Here is a 15026-nt window from a genome sequence, read left to right as displayed (position 1 = left end):
CCTCCTAATATCATGTCAGACATCCTTTTGCTCAGCAGAATGCAGCAACTTGATGTGGCATTGACTCAACAAGTTGTTGGAAGTCCACTGCAGAAATATTTATCCATGCTGCCTCTATATCCACCCATAGTTGTGAAAGAATTTCCAGTGCAGGATTGTGTGCCCACACTGACCCCTCTATTATGTCTCATAAATGTTTGATGGGATTCATGTAAGGTGATCTGGGCTGCCAAACCATTTGCTCAGATTGTCCAGAATGTTCTTTAGACCAAACAATCACAAACAATTGTAGTCATGTGACATGGTGCAATTTCATCCATAAAAATTCGATCGTTGTTTGGGATCATGAAGTCTTAAATGGCTGAAAATGGTCTCCAAGTAGCCGAACATAACCATTTCCAAGCACTGATCAAACAATGGAAAATCCAGGATGGAATGTAATAATATTATGAGGACAGTTGCTACCAACAGTAGACACTCACTCAAACACAACTTGGGTGTGTGTGTGTGTGTGTGTGTGTGTGTGTGTGTGTGTGTGTGTGTTTGACGAAGGCCTTAACTGCCGAAAGTTATAATTGTGAATTTCTTTTTGTTGTGCCAATCTGCGATTCAGCATCTCCGCTATACTGTGAATAGCAACTTCCCTTCTCATAATATTGTTACATTTCCAAGAAATGATTGGTTCAGTTGGACCAGAGGACACACACCATTTCACACAAACACAGCCCACACCAGTATGGACTTGGGTGTATGGCTTCATGGGGTCTAGACCAAACTCAAATCTTACCATCACCTTTTACCAATTGAAATAGGGACTCATCTGACCAGGCCATGGTTTTCCAGTCATGTAGGGTCCAACCAGTATGGTCAAGAGGTCCAATATGGTCCTAACGGATAAATTTGTCATACATCCCACATTGATTTCTGCAGTTATTTCACATAAGCTTCCTTGTTTGTTAGCGCTGAAAACTCTATGCAAACGCTGCTGCTCTCAGTTAAGTGAAGACTGTCAGCCACTGTGTGGGCTGTGGAAAGAGGTAAAGCCTGAAATTTGTTATTCTCCTCACACTCTTGACACTGTGGATCCTGGAATATTGAATTCCCTAATGACTTTCAAAATAGAATGTCCTATGCATCTAGCTCTCAAGTAGCATTCTGCATTCAAAGTCTCAATTTCCAACCTGTGGCCATAATCACGTCAGAAACTTTTTCGCAGTTATCATCTGCATACAAATGACAGCTCTGCCAACGCACTGCCCTTTTATATCTTGTGTACATGATAATAATGCCATCTGTGTATGTGCATATCACTATCCCAAGACTTTTGTCACCCCAGTATATGTATTTTTTATATATAGGGTGTTTCAAAAATACTTATAAAGTCTTTCGGGACAGGTTCATTAGACCAAAACAAAAGAAAATGTCTAGTAAATGCAGACTCTAAAATGCATACCTTAAGAGCTGTAAGCACTTGTTCATCTTTGATCTGTGATACACACCTCTTCTATTGAACCAATGTTCAGAGCTCTTAACGTATGCATTTTGGAGCCCATGTTTACAGCCCTTTTGTGTGTTTTGTGTAGGGAGCCTGTCCCCACAGTTAGTAAGATTATTTTCAAAAACCATGTATGACAATAATTTATGGGTGTCTCAGATAATGAAGTTCAAAGAAATTATATGAATATTTGTATGTTTTATGAGTTCTATGTTTGGTAAGTTTTTTCAGCTAATGACAGCCTCTCTCTATCAAGTATAATACCTGGTAAGCAGTGTTTTCTCTTGGTCGGTCACGTTGAGAATCTGAAGTGTGTTATACATTCGATAGTTTTGTGATTCACTGCCTTCTGTACCACTGAAGTTCATCTAACGATAGTATGTTATCCCATCCACACATCTGTATCCAGTGCACATTCTTATACATAGTTTAATTAACTTTCAGTTTTATATCCTCTAGTGGTAGACATGATTTTTTTCTGTGCACTGCTACAAAAATTTCTTTTGTGTAAAAAATGAGATTGAAAGGAAGCACAAAATGGCTAAGCAGGAGTGGCTAGAGGACAAATGTAACTCCACGGAACCACGTGTAACTAGGGGAAAGATGAATACCATCTACAGGAAAATTAAAGAGGCTTTTGGAGAAAAGAAAAACAGCTATATGAATATTAAGATCCCAGACGGAAAACCAGTCCTAAGCAAAGAAGGGAAAGCTGGAAGGTGAAAAGTGGAAGGAATATAAAGAGGGCTTATGCAAAGGAAATGAGCCTAAAGGCAATTTTATAGAAAGAGAAGAGGAAGTAGATGGAGATCAGAGAGGAGATATGATATTGCAAGAAGACTCTGACAGAGTACTGAAAGATTTAGGATGGAACAAGGTCCCTGGAGTAGAAGACATCCCCTCAGAATTGCTGATACCCTTGGGAGAGCCAGACTTTACTAAACTATTCCACCTAGTGCGCAAGATATATGAGACAGGTGAAATACCTCCAGACTTGAAGAGGACTGTAATAATTCGAGTCCCAAAGACAGCAGGTACCAACAGGTTAAATATTACTGAACTGCTGGTTTAATAATTCATGGTTACAAAATACTGACATGAATTATTTACAGATGAATGGAAAAACTGATACAAGCCGACCTCGGGGAAGATCAGTTTGAGTTCCAAAGAACCTTTGGAATGTGCCCCTAAGGAGGAGGAGGATATTAGTGTTTAACGTCCCGTCAACAACGAGGTCATTAGAGACGGAGCGCAAGCTCGGGTGAGGGAAGGATGGGGAAGGAAATCGGCCGTGCCCTTTCAAAGGAACCATCCCGGCATTTGCCTGAAGCGATTTAGGGAAATCACGGTGTGCCCCTAAGGCTTACCTTAAAAATGGGTTACAGAAAGGCAAACCTATATTGACAGCATTTGTTGAAAGCTTCTGACAGTAATAAATGGAATACACTCTTTGCAATTCTGGGGGTAGCAGGGGTAAAATACAGGGAACAAAAGTTTCTGAAGAGAAATTTCTTCTTAACACTGAATATAAATTTAAGTGTTAGGAAGTATTTTCTTTAAGGCATTTGTCTGGAATGTAGCCTTGTGTGGAGGTGAAACATGGACAAACTGCAGTTCAGACCACAGAATAGGAACTTCTGAAATGTGGCCCTGCAGAAGAACACTGAATATCAGATGGGTAAATCACATTACTAATGAGGAGGTACTGAACAGAATTGGAGAGAAGAGAAATTTGTGGCATAACTTGAGACTGGTTCATAGGACACTTGGAAGGACCACATCCTTCTTAAGATATGACTTACTTAAACAGGAGAATAGTGTTATGAGCTCCTGTACAACAAAGGCTGAACCAAAATCAGTTAAAATAAATTTAAATGTCAGTCTGCCAGTCTTTCAACTTGGCACCACCGAGATAACATGTCAGTTATGTTAGTTATTTCTTTAAGCTAGTGCTCATTTGTCTCTATAAGGCCAAGTAGACACCTTCCAGTCCTTTCAACAATAAAAGAAAGTGAGGTGGTCACTACAGCCAGAACTTAGAATATCCACGGTGGAAGTCAACTTGCTAACCACTAGACCACTGAGGCAGCATATCCTGAGGGAGTCAGTATAACAAATGACAAAAGGATCTAACTAAAGATTGCATTTATAAATCAAACTGGTCTCCAGTCCTGAGACTGATTTGATGCAGCTCTCCATGCTACTCTATCCTGTGCAAGATTCTCCATCTCCCAGTACTTACTGCAACCTACATCCTTCTGAATCTGCTTAGTGTATTCATCTCTTGGTCTCCCTCTACGATTTTTACCCTCCACGCTGCCCTCCAATGTTAAATTTGTGATCCCCTGACGCCTCAGAACATGTCCTACCAATCAGTCCCTTCTCCTTGTCAAGTTGTGCCACAAACTCCTCTTCTCCCCAATTCTATTCAATACCTCCTCATTAGTTATGTGATCTACCCATCTAATCTTCAGCATTCTTCTGTAGCACCACATTTCGAAAGCTTCTATTCTCTTCTTGTCCAAATTATTTATCATGCATGTTTCACTGACATGGCTACACTCCATACAAATACTTTTATAAATGACTTCCTGACACTTAAATCTATACTCTTATGTTAACAAATTTCGCTTCTTCAGAAACGCTTTCCTTGCCATTGCCAGTCTACATTTTATATCCTCTCTACTTCGACCATCATCAGTTATTTTGCTCCCCAAATGGCAAAACTCCTTTACAACTAGTGTCTTATTTCCTAATCTAATTCCCTCAGCATCACCCAAGTTAACTCGACTACATTCCATTATCCTCGTTTTGCTTTTGTTGATGTTCATGTTATATCCTACTTTCAAGACACTGTCCATTCCTTTCAACTGCTCTTCCAAGTCCTTTGCTGTCTCTGACAGAATTACAATGTCATTGGCGAACCTCAAAGTTTTTATTTCTTCTCCATGGATTTTAATACCTACTCCGAATTTTTCTTTTGTTTCCTTTACTACTTGCTCAATATACAGATTGAATAACATCAGGGAGAGGCTACAAATCTGTCTCACTCCCTTCCCAACCACTGCTTCCCTTTCGTGCCCCTCGACTCTTATAACTACCATCTGGTTTATGTACAAATTGTAAATAGCCTTTTGCTCCCTGTATTTTACTCCTGCCACCGTTAGAATTTGAAAGAGAGTATTCCAGTCAACACTGTCAAAAGCTTTCTCTAAGTCTACAAATGCTAGAAATATAGGTTTGCCTTTCCCTAATCTATTTACTAAGATAAGTCATAAGGTCAGTATTGCCTCATGTGTTCCAATATTTCTACGGAATCCAAACAGATCTTCCCCGAGGTCGGCTTCTACCAGTTTTTCCATTCGTCTGTAAAGAATTCGCATTAGTATTTTGCAGCTGTGACTTATTAAACTAATAGTTTGGTAATTTTCAAATCTTTCAACACCTGCTTTCTTTGGAATTGGAATTATTATGTTCTTCTTGAAGTCTGAGGGTATTTCGCCTGTCTCATACATTTTTCTCACCAGATGGTAGAGTTTTGTCAGGCCTGGCTCTCCCAAGGCTGTTAGTAGTTCTAATGGAATGTTGTCTACTCCCGGGGCCTTGTTTTGACTCAGGTCTTTCAGTGCTCTGTCAAACTCTTCACGCAGTATCATATCTCCCATTTCATCTTCATCTACATCTACATCCTCTTCCATTTCCATAATATTGTCCTCAAGTACATCGCCATTGTATAGACCCTTTATATAATCCTTTCACCTTTCTGCTTTCCCTTCTTTGCTTACAAGGGAACCTCCCCATCGCACCCCCCTCAGATTTAATTGTAAGTTGGCACAGTGGATAGGCCTTGAAAAACTGAACACAGATCAATCGAGAAAACAGGAAGAAGTGTGGAACTATGAAAAAAATAAGCAAAATATACAAACTGAGTAGTCCATGCACAAGATAGGCAACATCAAGGCTAATGTGAGCTCAGGCGCACATCCAGTCTTTTTACTTCTCTCCTTTTCCGCTACCTGCCCCTTTGTCCTGCCCTCCATCTAACCTCACAACTGCATCTAGCTGTCCCACCCTCTCTCCACATCGCCTCTGCTCACTCCCACAAGCAGCAGTTTACATCCCCCATCCCTACCCTGATATCCCTCCCCCTCCCCACCCCAGCCTCCTCTTTCCTTCCAACCACCACCACCACCACCACCACCACCACCACCACCTCCACCTCCACCTCCACCTCCACCCGGTTGCCTTTTGCATCATACACTGCTGCTTGCAGTCTGGCTTCAGCTGCCAAAGATCATGGTCATGTGTGTGTGTGAAGTGCATTTGTGTGTAGGGGGAGGGGAACTGCGCACGTGTGTGTGTGTGTGTGTGTGTGTGGTATAGTTTCAACAAAGGCCTTGTTGGCCGAAAGCTCGCTTTCTGAAAGTCTTTTTGTTGTGCCTATCTGTGACAGCATCTTCATTATATGAACCTTTTCGTAACATTGTTAGAGTCCATCCTGGAGTTTCCATTGTGGTATATTATGACAACTGAGAACTACTACTCCTTCACAGAAACAATGTATTGAACAAGAAAATCTACTGTTATGTAGTTACAGTGAAAAATTAGCCATAATTACAATACGGGTCGTTACACATTACTTTTTCGAAGCAAACTTGAAAAAGCTAGGTTGCTGAAAAAGTCTGCAGCAATATTGTTTCTTCTCCTTCTGTAACTTAGGTAGTATCATATTCCAATGCCCTGACATATTAACTCACTGATTCTTCAATATGTCCTTCCAGGTTGCATTTCTCTTTGTCAATATTATTCATTGTTCTCATGTCTACATTATTTTCCCCCTTATTCTAATGATGCACAAACAGTTCTTACAAATACTAACAGGATCGGTAGTAAAAACACACACACACACACACACACACACACACACACACACACACTTCCGCAAAAGCAGCAGCATTCATCCTTGAGTATGGGTGAATAGTATGGTTTTAGCACACCTGTGATTATTAAAAAATGAAATGCAAAGTGAAGACAGAAGTCTAGTATTATGCATGCATTACACACAGTTTCATATGCAAATGATAACTGCTGACTATTATTTACCAGTTCTTAATTTTAATTTACCTGTACAGTTTGGGAATGGCATGAGCTGCGGTCTTTCTTACATATGGAGACATATCTGAAGCAGAGTCCTTTATTGCCAACATAACAATTGGCACAATCATTGGCACTCTAATGCTTGACAACACTCTCAGTGCACTGGCCCGTATCAGCTGGTTTGGATCCTACAACAGAAACTGTATTGATTTTCTGAAAGTATTGAAGGAAATGTGCTATGCGGGAAAATCAAAGATCCCCAATTAAACTGGATGTGAAACTGTGGTTTTCTGAATCTGTTGGCTACAGATGCTCTCATTTCATGTTTTGCCTAAATATGACGTGTGCCAGAAGATTGTAAAAGAATTCTGTGTCCATGTTGCACGTCACATATTTCTAGAGAAGAAGAAACTACCATATTCTGAAACAAGTGCAGAAATGGTGACAGCTCTGTTTCATTATTTGATACCAAGGACTATATGTGCGTTAATAAGCTGATTAGTAAAATAATTTTCCTTTATTTTCACTTATGCTTTACTTATTCATATCATTTCACACAAAGCACCTCCAAGAGATGTACTGGCAGTCAATAAACTCTATAGTTTTTGTTGCTAGTTGGAGTCTTCAGTTCGAAGTCTGATTTGATGCCGCTCTTCACAACAATTTATCTTGTGCAAGTACACTACTGGCCATTAAAATTGCTACACCAAGAAGAAATGCAGATGATAAATGGGTATTCATTTGACAAATATACACTCCTGGAAATTGAAATAAGAACACCGTGAATTCATTGTCCCAGGAAGGGGAAACTTTATTGACACATTCCTGGGGTCAGATACATCACATGATCACACTGACAGAACCACAGGCACATAGACACAGGCAACAGAGCATGCACAATGTCGGCACTAGTACAGTGTATATCCACCTTTCGCAGCAATGCAGGCTGCTATTCTCCCATGGAGACGATCGTAGAGATGCTGGATGTAGTCCTGTGGAACGGCTTGCCATGCCATTTCCACCTGGCGCCTCAGTTGGACCAGCGTTCGTGCTGGACGTGCAGACCGCGTGAGACGACACTCCATCCAGTCCCAAACATGCTCAATGGGGGACAGATCAGGAGATCTTGCTGGCCAGAGTAGTTGACTTACACCTTCTAGAGCACGTTGGGTGGCACGGGATACATGCGGACGTGCATTGTCCTGTTGGAACAGCAAGTTCCCTTGCCGGTCTAGGAATGGTAGAACGATGGGTTCGATGACGGTTTGGATGTACCGTGCACTATTCAGTGTCCCCTCGACGATCACCAGTGGTGTACGGCCAGTGTAGGAGATCGCTCCCCACACCATGATGCTGGGTGTTGGCCCTGTGTGCCTCGGTCGTATGCAGTCCTGATTGTGGCGCTCACCTGCACGGCGCCAAACACGCATACGACCATCATTGGCACCAAGGCAGAAGCGACTCTCATCGCTGAAGACGACACGTCTCCATTCGTCCCTCCATTCACGCCTGTCGCGACACCACTGGAGGCGAGCTGCACGATGTTGGGGCGTGAGCGGAAGACGGCCTAACGGTGTGCGGGACCGTAGCCCAGCTTCATGGAGACGGTTGCGAATGGTCCTTGCCGATGCCCCAGGAGCAACAGTGTCCCTAATTTGCTGGGAAGTGGCGGTGCGGTCCCCTACGGCACTGCATAGGATCCTACGGTCTTGGCGTGCATCCGTGCGTCGCTGCGGTCCAGTCCCAGGTCGACGGGCACGTGCACCTTCCGCCGACCACTGGCGACAACATCGATGTACTGTGGAGACCTCACGCCCCACGTGTTGAGCAATTCGGCGGTACGTCCACCCGGCCTCCCGCATGCCCACTATACGCCCTCGCTCAAAGTCCATCACTGCACATACGGTTCACGTCCACACTGTCGCGGCATGCTACTAGTGTTAAAGACTGCGATGGAGCTCCGTATGCCACGGCAAACTGGCTGACACTGACGGCGGCGGTGCACAAATGCTGCGCAGCTAGCGCCATTCGACGGCCAGCACCGCGGTTCCTGGTGTGTCCGCTGTGCCGTGCGTGTGATCATTGCTTGTACAGCCCTCTCGCAGTGTCCGGAGCAAGTATGGTGGGTCTGACACACCGGTGTCAATGTGTTCTTTTTTCCATTTCCAGGAGTGTATTATACTAGAACTAACATGATTACATTTTCACGCAATTTGGGTGCATAAATCCTGAGAAATCAGTACCCAGAACAACCACCTCTGGCCGTAATAACGGCCTTGATACGCCTGGGCATTGAGTCAAACAGTGCTTGGATGGCGTGTACAGGTACAGCTGCCCATGCAACTTCAACACGATACCACAGCTCATCAAGAGTAGTGACTAGCGTATTGTGATGAGCCAGTTGCTCAGCCACCATTGACCAGACTTTTCAATTGGTGAGAGATCTGGAAAATGTGCTGGCCAGGGCAGCAGTCGAACATTTTCTGTATCCAGAAAGGCCCGTACTGGACCTGCAACATGCAGTCGTGCATTATCCTGCTGAAATGTAGGGTATCGCAGGGATTGAATGAAGGGTAGAGCCACGGGTCTTAATACATGTGAAATTTAACGTCCACTGTTCAAAGTGCCGTCAATGCGAACAAGAGGTGACTGAGACGTGTAACCAATGGCACTCCATACCATCACGCCGAGTGATACGCCAGTATGGCGATGACGAATACACGCTTCGAATGTGCGTTCAACGCGATGTCGCCAAACACGGATGCGACCATCATGATGCTGTAAACAGAACCTGGATTCATCCGAAAAAATGACGTTTTGCCATTCGTGCACCCAGGTTCGTCGTTGAGCACACCATCGCAGGTGCTCCTGTCTGTGATGTAGCATCAAGGGTAACCGCAGCCATGGTCTCCGAGCTGATAGTCCATGCTGCTGCAAACGTCGTCGAACTGTTCGTGCAGATGGTTGTCGTCTTGCAAATGTCCCCATCTGTTGACTCAGGGATCGAGACGTGGCTGCACAATCCGTTACAGCCATGCGGATAAGATGCTTGTCATCTCGACTGCTAGTGATATGAGGTCGTTGGGATCCAGCACGGCGTTCCATATTACCCTCCTAAACCCACCGATTCCATATTCTGCTAACAGTCATTGGATCTTGACCAATGTGAGCAGCGATGTTGCGATACAATAAACTGCAATCGCAATTGGCTACAATCCGACCTTTATCAAACTCGAAAACATGATGGTATGCATTTCTCCTCCTTACACAAGGCATCACAGCAACGTTTCACCAGGCAACGCCGGTCAACTGCTGTTTGTGTATGAGAAATTGGTTGGAAACTTTCCTCATGTCAGCACATTGTAGGTGTCGCCACCTTTGCCAACCTTGTGTGAATGCTCTGAAAAGCTAATCATTTGCATATCACATCATCTTCTTCCTGTCAGTTAAATTTCGCCTCTGTAGCATGTCATCTTCATGGTGTAGCAATTTTAATGGCCAGTAGTGTATAAAATAACGAAGTTAAAACACACTCAGTGAAAGGCATAAAAGGTGAGACCAAATCTAAAAACTGAAAAAGAGCAGCCTTTCCATGGGGGAGTGGTCATAAGATTCCAGATTGAGACGACATGAAGAGAGGTCCCAACCACAATCATCCTGCCCCTGCTCCAGGAGTAAAGAAAAAACTTATATCTGGAAATGATAACCACTTTCCCAGAGGAAACTGAGGACCAGTTCAACCATTTGTGAATCATCTGCTAACATTAAAATTAAGGAATCTGCAAGACTATATGTAGTACAAAGGGCTAAAAGAAAGGGACATTCCACCAATATCTGGGATACCGTCAATCTGGCTCCACAACCACATGTGGGTGTGGTTCACTGTGCAGGAGGAAAAAATGGGTGAGCCTGGTATGACCAATGCGTAGACGGCATAAAACAGTGGAATTTTTCAGAGAGTAGCGGAAGGAAGAGTGCCAAACTGCAGTGGTCTCCTTGATTCTGCAGAATTTATTACTGTGAGCAGTAGTGCACCAGATGTCATTCACTTTGCAAAGAGAGATTTGAAAGAGATCCGCATATCCACAGCTGCAATCATGAAAGGAAATGGGGAGGGGGAGGGGGGGGGGGATACGTACCTGCTCCTCTAGCCAAACGGTCAGCCAGTTCATTCCCTGGGATACCCACGTGACTTGAAACCCAGATAAAGACAACTGAGCAGGCGGCACGGCCAAGGGAAGAGAAAAGGTCATGGATAGCAGAGACCAAAGGGTGATGAGAGTAGCATCAATCAAGAGCCTGCAGGCTGCTCACTGAGTCAGTACAAATTGAAACACTGTGGTGAGGGAGCCTGAGAAACAAAATGGAGGGCTGTCGCTAAATGGTGTTCTAAGCCAGTGGGAGACATGAAAACGTATCCCAGCTTGTCTACTGTCTTAGAATCATCAGTGTAGAATATGGTGGCACCCTGAAACTCTGCAACAATGGAATGTACAAGACACCACAGAACCATAGGGGTGACAGAGGCCTTAGGACCCTGGGATAGGCCAAGACCTATCCCATGGTCTAGGCACCATCCAAGGGAGGGTGTGGGAGAAAATATATAGGGTGCATTCCAGGGAGTGGAGATGGAGATCACGGCAAAGGGAAGTGAGAGGAATTCCAACTGGCAATCCCACACGTGGGCGGGGAACTGGCAAATAGCGATTGCATAAGCAACCAGAAGATGGCTCCATCGTATTTGTAGAGGAAGAGTCCCTGCTTCTGTGAGGAAACTGTCAATGGGACTAGTGTGAAAGGCGCCAATAGGCAGACAATGGTGAAAAGGATCAAGTATTTGCAGAGTGGAAGGAGTTACAGAGCCACAAACCTGGCTATCATAATCCAGTCTGGACAAGAACACAGCACAGTAAAGATGGAGATGAGTGGTATGGTCTGCACCCCAAGATATGTGGCCAGGAGGCGGAGAGTATTAAGCTTCCAGATGCATGTAGTCTTTAGGTGGTGAATATGGGGCAGCCACATCAGATTTTTAACAAAAATAAGGCGCAAGAAACAAAACTGTGCTACAACATCAAGGAGCTGGTCGCTTAAATACAGTTCTGCATCAGGGTGTACTGTGGGTCGACAACAAAAATGAACCCGTATTTTGGAGGGAGAAAACAGGAAGCTACTGTGTTCTAAGCCAATAGGAGATGTGATCTCACCTTATCTATTGTCTTAGAATCATCAGTGTTGAAGATTCAGAGGCCGATCGGATGTTGCCTTGGAGCCAGTGCTCGGCAGATGCTACCGATTGCACCAGACGCAAAACTTGTCTACATGCAATGACAGGTTACTTGTCTACATGCAATGACAGGGTAACCATAGGCCCAACAGAGGTTATTAGCCCATTGGTGGCTATGAGGAAGAGTGTGTTACTTAACCATGTGGAATAACGTTCTGAAACCGAGGGGTGCTTAGTGAATTGCCAACTTGAACCCGGAAGAGCAGGTGAGATAAAAACTCATACATAAAAATCGGAAGGGGGCCACAGAAGCCCAAGTCATGGAGGGTAACTAAAATGCGATGGCACCAAGCTGTGTCGTATGCCTTACGTAAGTCAAATAATACCGCAACAAACTGCCTGCAGTTGGTAAAAGCCTGTTTCCAATCTGAGTATGGTCAGTTGGAGATCATCCTTTCCAGGAGCCACACTGATATGGGGACAAAAGGTCGCGAAGTTCGAGTACTCAATGTAATCTGAAGCTAACCATCCTCTCGAGCAGTTTACAAAGTACATTAGTTTGGCTAATCGGGTGGTAGCTGTCAACAGATGTTGGGCTCTTCCCGGGCTTAAGGACTATACTGTCTTGCCAGTACAATGGAACAGCACCTGTGAGTCAAATGTGGTTGAAGACATTGCCTCTGGGGAGCGTTCAAGCATTGGATCATCTGGTTGTGGATGAAATCCGGGCCTGGAGCTGCATCATTTGAAGAGGTAAGAGCCTGCAAGAATTCCCATTCAGCGAAAGGTTCATTACAGGGTTCAGCACGGTGCGGGATGAAACACAGCAGGGTCTGTTCAACTCAACATTTTTTCTGGAGAAAGGTAGCAAGATAGGAAGAGAATGCCAATGCCTTCACAAAGTGTTTCACGAAGTGTTCTGTAAGGACCAATGGATCAGTGCACAGAGATCTTTAGAGATTAAGACCCTGGACAGCTGACTGTCACTGGTGGCCCAGAAGGCTATGGAGCTTGGACCAAACCTGCGATGAAAAGGTATATGACCCCACGGAGGAAACATAGCACTCTAAGTGTTCCTTTTTACTCTGTTTAATACGGTAACGAGCCTTAGAACAGAGATGCTCAAAAGGGAGGAGGCTGGTTTGTGCCACAAAGATCGTCATGGGATAACCAATGTAGGGAAGCCACAAGAGCTGGGGAGGACATCGTGAGATTGATAGCAGCAAAGGTGCCATGAGTGGCACTGAAGTGGGTAGGGGAGCCATCATTGAGGAGACACAAATCAAAGTCTGTAACAAGTTGGTCAATTAGGAGACCCGTAACCATTGAAGTGGAACTCCCCCACAGTGGGTGGTGGACACTGAAGTCCCCAAGGAGGAGAAACAGGGGTGGGAGTTACTGTATTAAGGTAGACAGTTCAACGTAAGGAAATGGCCTACCTGGAAGAATGTAGACATTGCAAACAGTGATAGCCAGAACCATTTGCACTCTGACCACTATTGCCTCCAGGTTGGTACGAAAGGGGACCCTATGGTCATCACAGAAGTGCATTTCTTGACGACCAAGACAGAACGCACAATGGGGGAAACAAGATGTATTTCTGGTAGGTGACGATAGTGTCTGTTCCAATTACACTGGATGATCATGTGGTGAGGGTCCAGGTTAGACATAAAGAAGCTGAGAGGAGGTCATTTCATTCGGTAGTGGTTGTCACTGACAAGGATGGGGTGACATCTGTAGATAAGATGTTAGGCTCAGGTTGCGAGGGTGGAGATGGCACCTCTGGGGGCACCAGGGTGGCCTTGTCTTGGGACTTAAGTTTCTTCTTCTCTTTTGGAGGTGGTGGAGGACAGGGGCACAGAGGGAGTACAGGTGTCTGCACAATCCAGAACTGAAAGAGAGCAGGAGACCCTGGGGCACACAGATGGTGCGTATCGTGGCCAAGTTGTGGCAGAAGGCTTCCGGCCTCAGAGATGCCCAGGAGAGGGGTCCCATGGCAGAGCCCCATTACTGGCAGGTGTCCAAGAAGAAGAATGGGGAACTGCAGGGGAGAGGGGAGAGGGGGATTGGGCTGGGGCTGGGGTAAGGAAGAGGCAGGAGGGGAAAAGGATGTAACAAAGACGAAAGTTGAAGCAAGTGACACTGAATGGAATCTCTCGTATTTTTTCTGCGAGCCTCAACATAAGACAGGTGATCCAGACACATTTACTCTTGGATCTTCTTTTCTCTCCTGTAAGCTGGGCGATCGGGCTAATGAGGGGAGTGGCAGTCATGACAACTGACACACACAGGTGGCGGAATACACGGGCTTCCCTCAAGAAGTAGGTGTCCACAGTCAGAGGGTCCGCTGTACAGCGAGAAGACATATGCCCAAAACGCAAGCACTGAAAGTACCTCATGGGTGTGTGACATATGGCTTCACGTCGCATCTGTAGCACATAACCTTGACCTTCTCTGGGAGGCACTCCCTCAAAAGTCAGAATGAAGGTACCGGTATCGGTGCGGCTGTCTTTTTGACCCTTTTGCACATATCAAACAAGATGAACGCTGCATCGCTCCAGATTAGCCCAGAGTTCATCAGTTTGCAGGATGAGATCCTTATGAAAAATCATTCCCTGGATTATACTCAGAGATTGGTAAGAGGTAATAGACACTCGGATTACCAGGATAATCACAAGCACGAAGAACTGCAGATTGGGCAGCAGAAGAAGCTTTGATCAACAGGGAGCCTGACTGCATCTTACTGAGAGACTTCACATCACCAAACTTGTCCTCGATATTTTCGACAAAAAACAATGGCTTTGTGGCAGTGAATGTGTCCCCATCCATCCTACAACAGATGAGGTAGCAGGGAAACTGTTTCATTCGCAGAAGGCAAGACTAGCCCTCTCCCTATGGTGTAGCCAGGGTAGGTAAGGCTGCCAGGTCATAAGAAGTAGCATTCAATGATCCTTCACCATTTGAAGAGACAGCCTATTGAGCATGGACAGATTTTTGCAGCTTGATACGCTTCATGCACCAAGCGTCCACCCTGATATCACCCACGCCAATCAGGGGCTCTCCCCAGGGCACAATGCAGCCACAGCATGGGCTGCCCTGGCATGGCGGCCATTGCCGAGAGTTTCAATGCTCCAGGAAGAGAAGCAACCACTCCTTGTCATACATGGGGAGTGAACAGCTAAGGTATCAGTAGTGTGATCCTGTGTT

At 44.9% G+C, this 15026-nt stretch overlaps 1 protein-coding gene across 1 annotated transcript in view; it reads right to left on the bottom strand.

Moving 5' to 3' along the window:
• Positions 1–15026, bottom strand: part of LOC126094737 (AP-3 complex subunit beta-2) — a 200673-nt gene that overhangs the window by 128255 nt on the left and 57392 nt on the right. The window contains 1 exon segment of the mRNA XM_049909286.1: positions 6620–6780. Coding sequence (XP_049765243.1) covers positions 6620–6780 — 161 coding nt within the window.

This window comes from Schistocerca cancellata, chromosome 8 (genome assembly GCF_023864275.1).
Source record: "Schistocerca cancellata isolate TAMUIC-IGC-003103 chromosome 8, iqSchCanc2.1, whole genome shotgun sequence".
In the NCBI taxonomy this organism is placed as follows: Eukaryota; Metazoa; Arthropoda; class Insecta; order Orthoptera; family Acrididae; genus Schistocerca; species Schistocerca cancellata.
The sequence above is the reverse complement of the archived record's forward strand: the minus strand, read 5'-3'. Positions and strand labels throughout refer to the sequence as shown.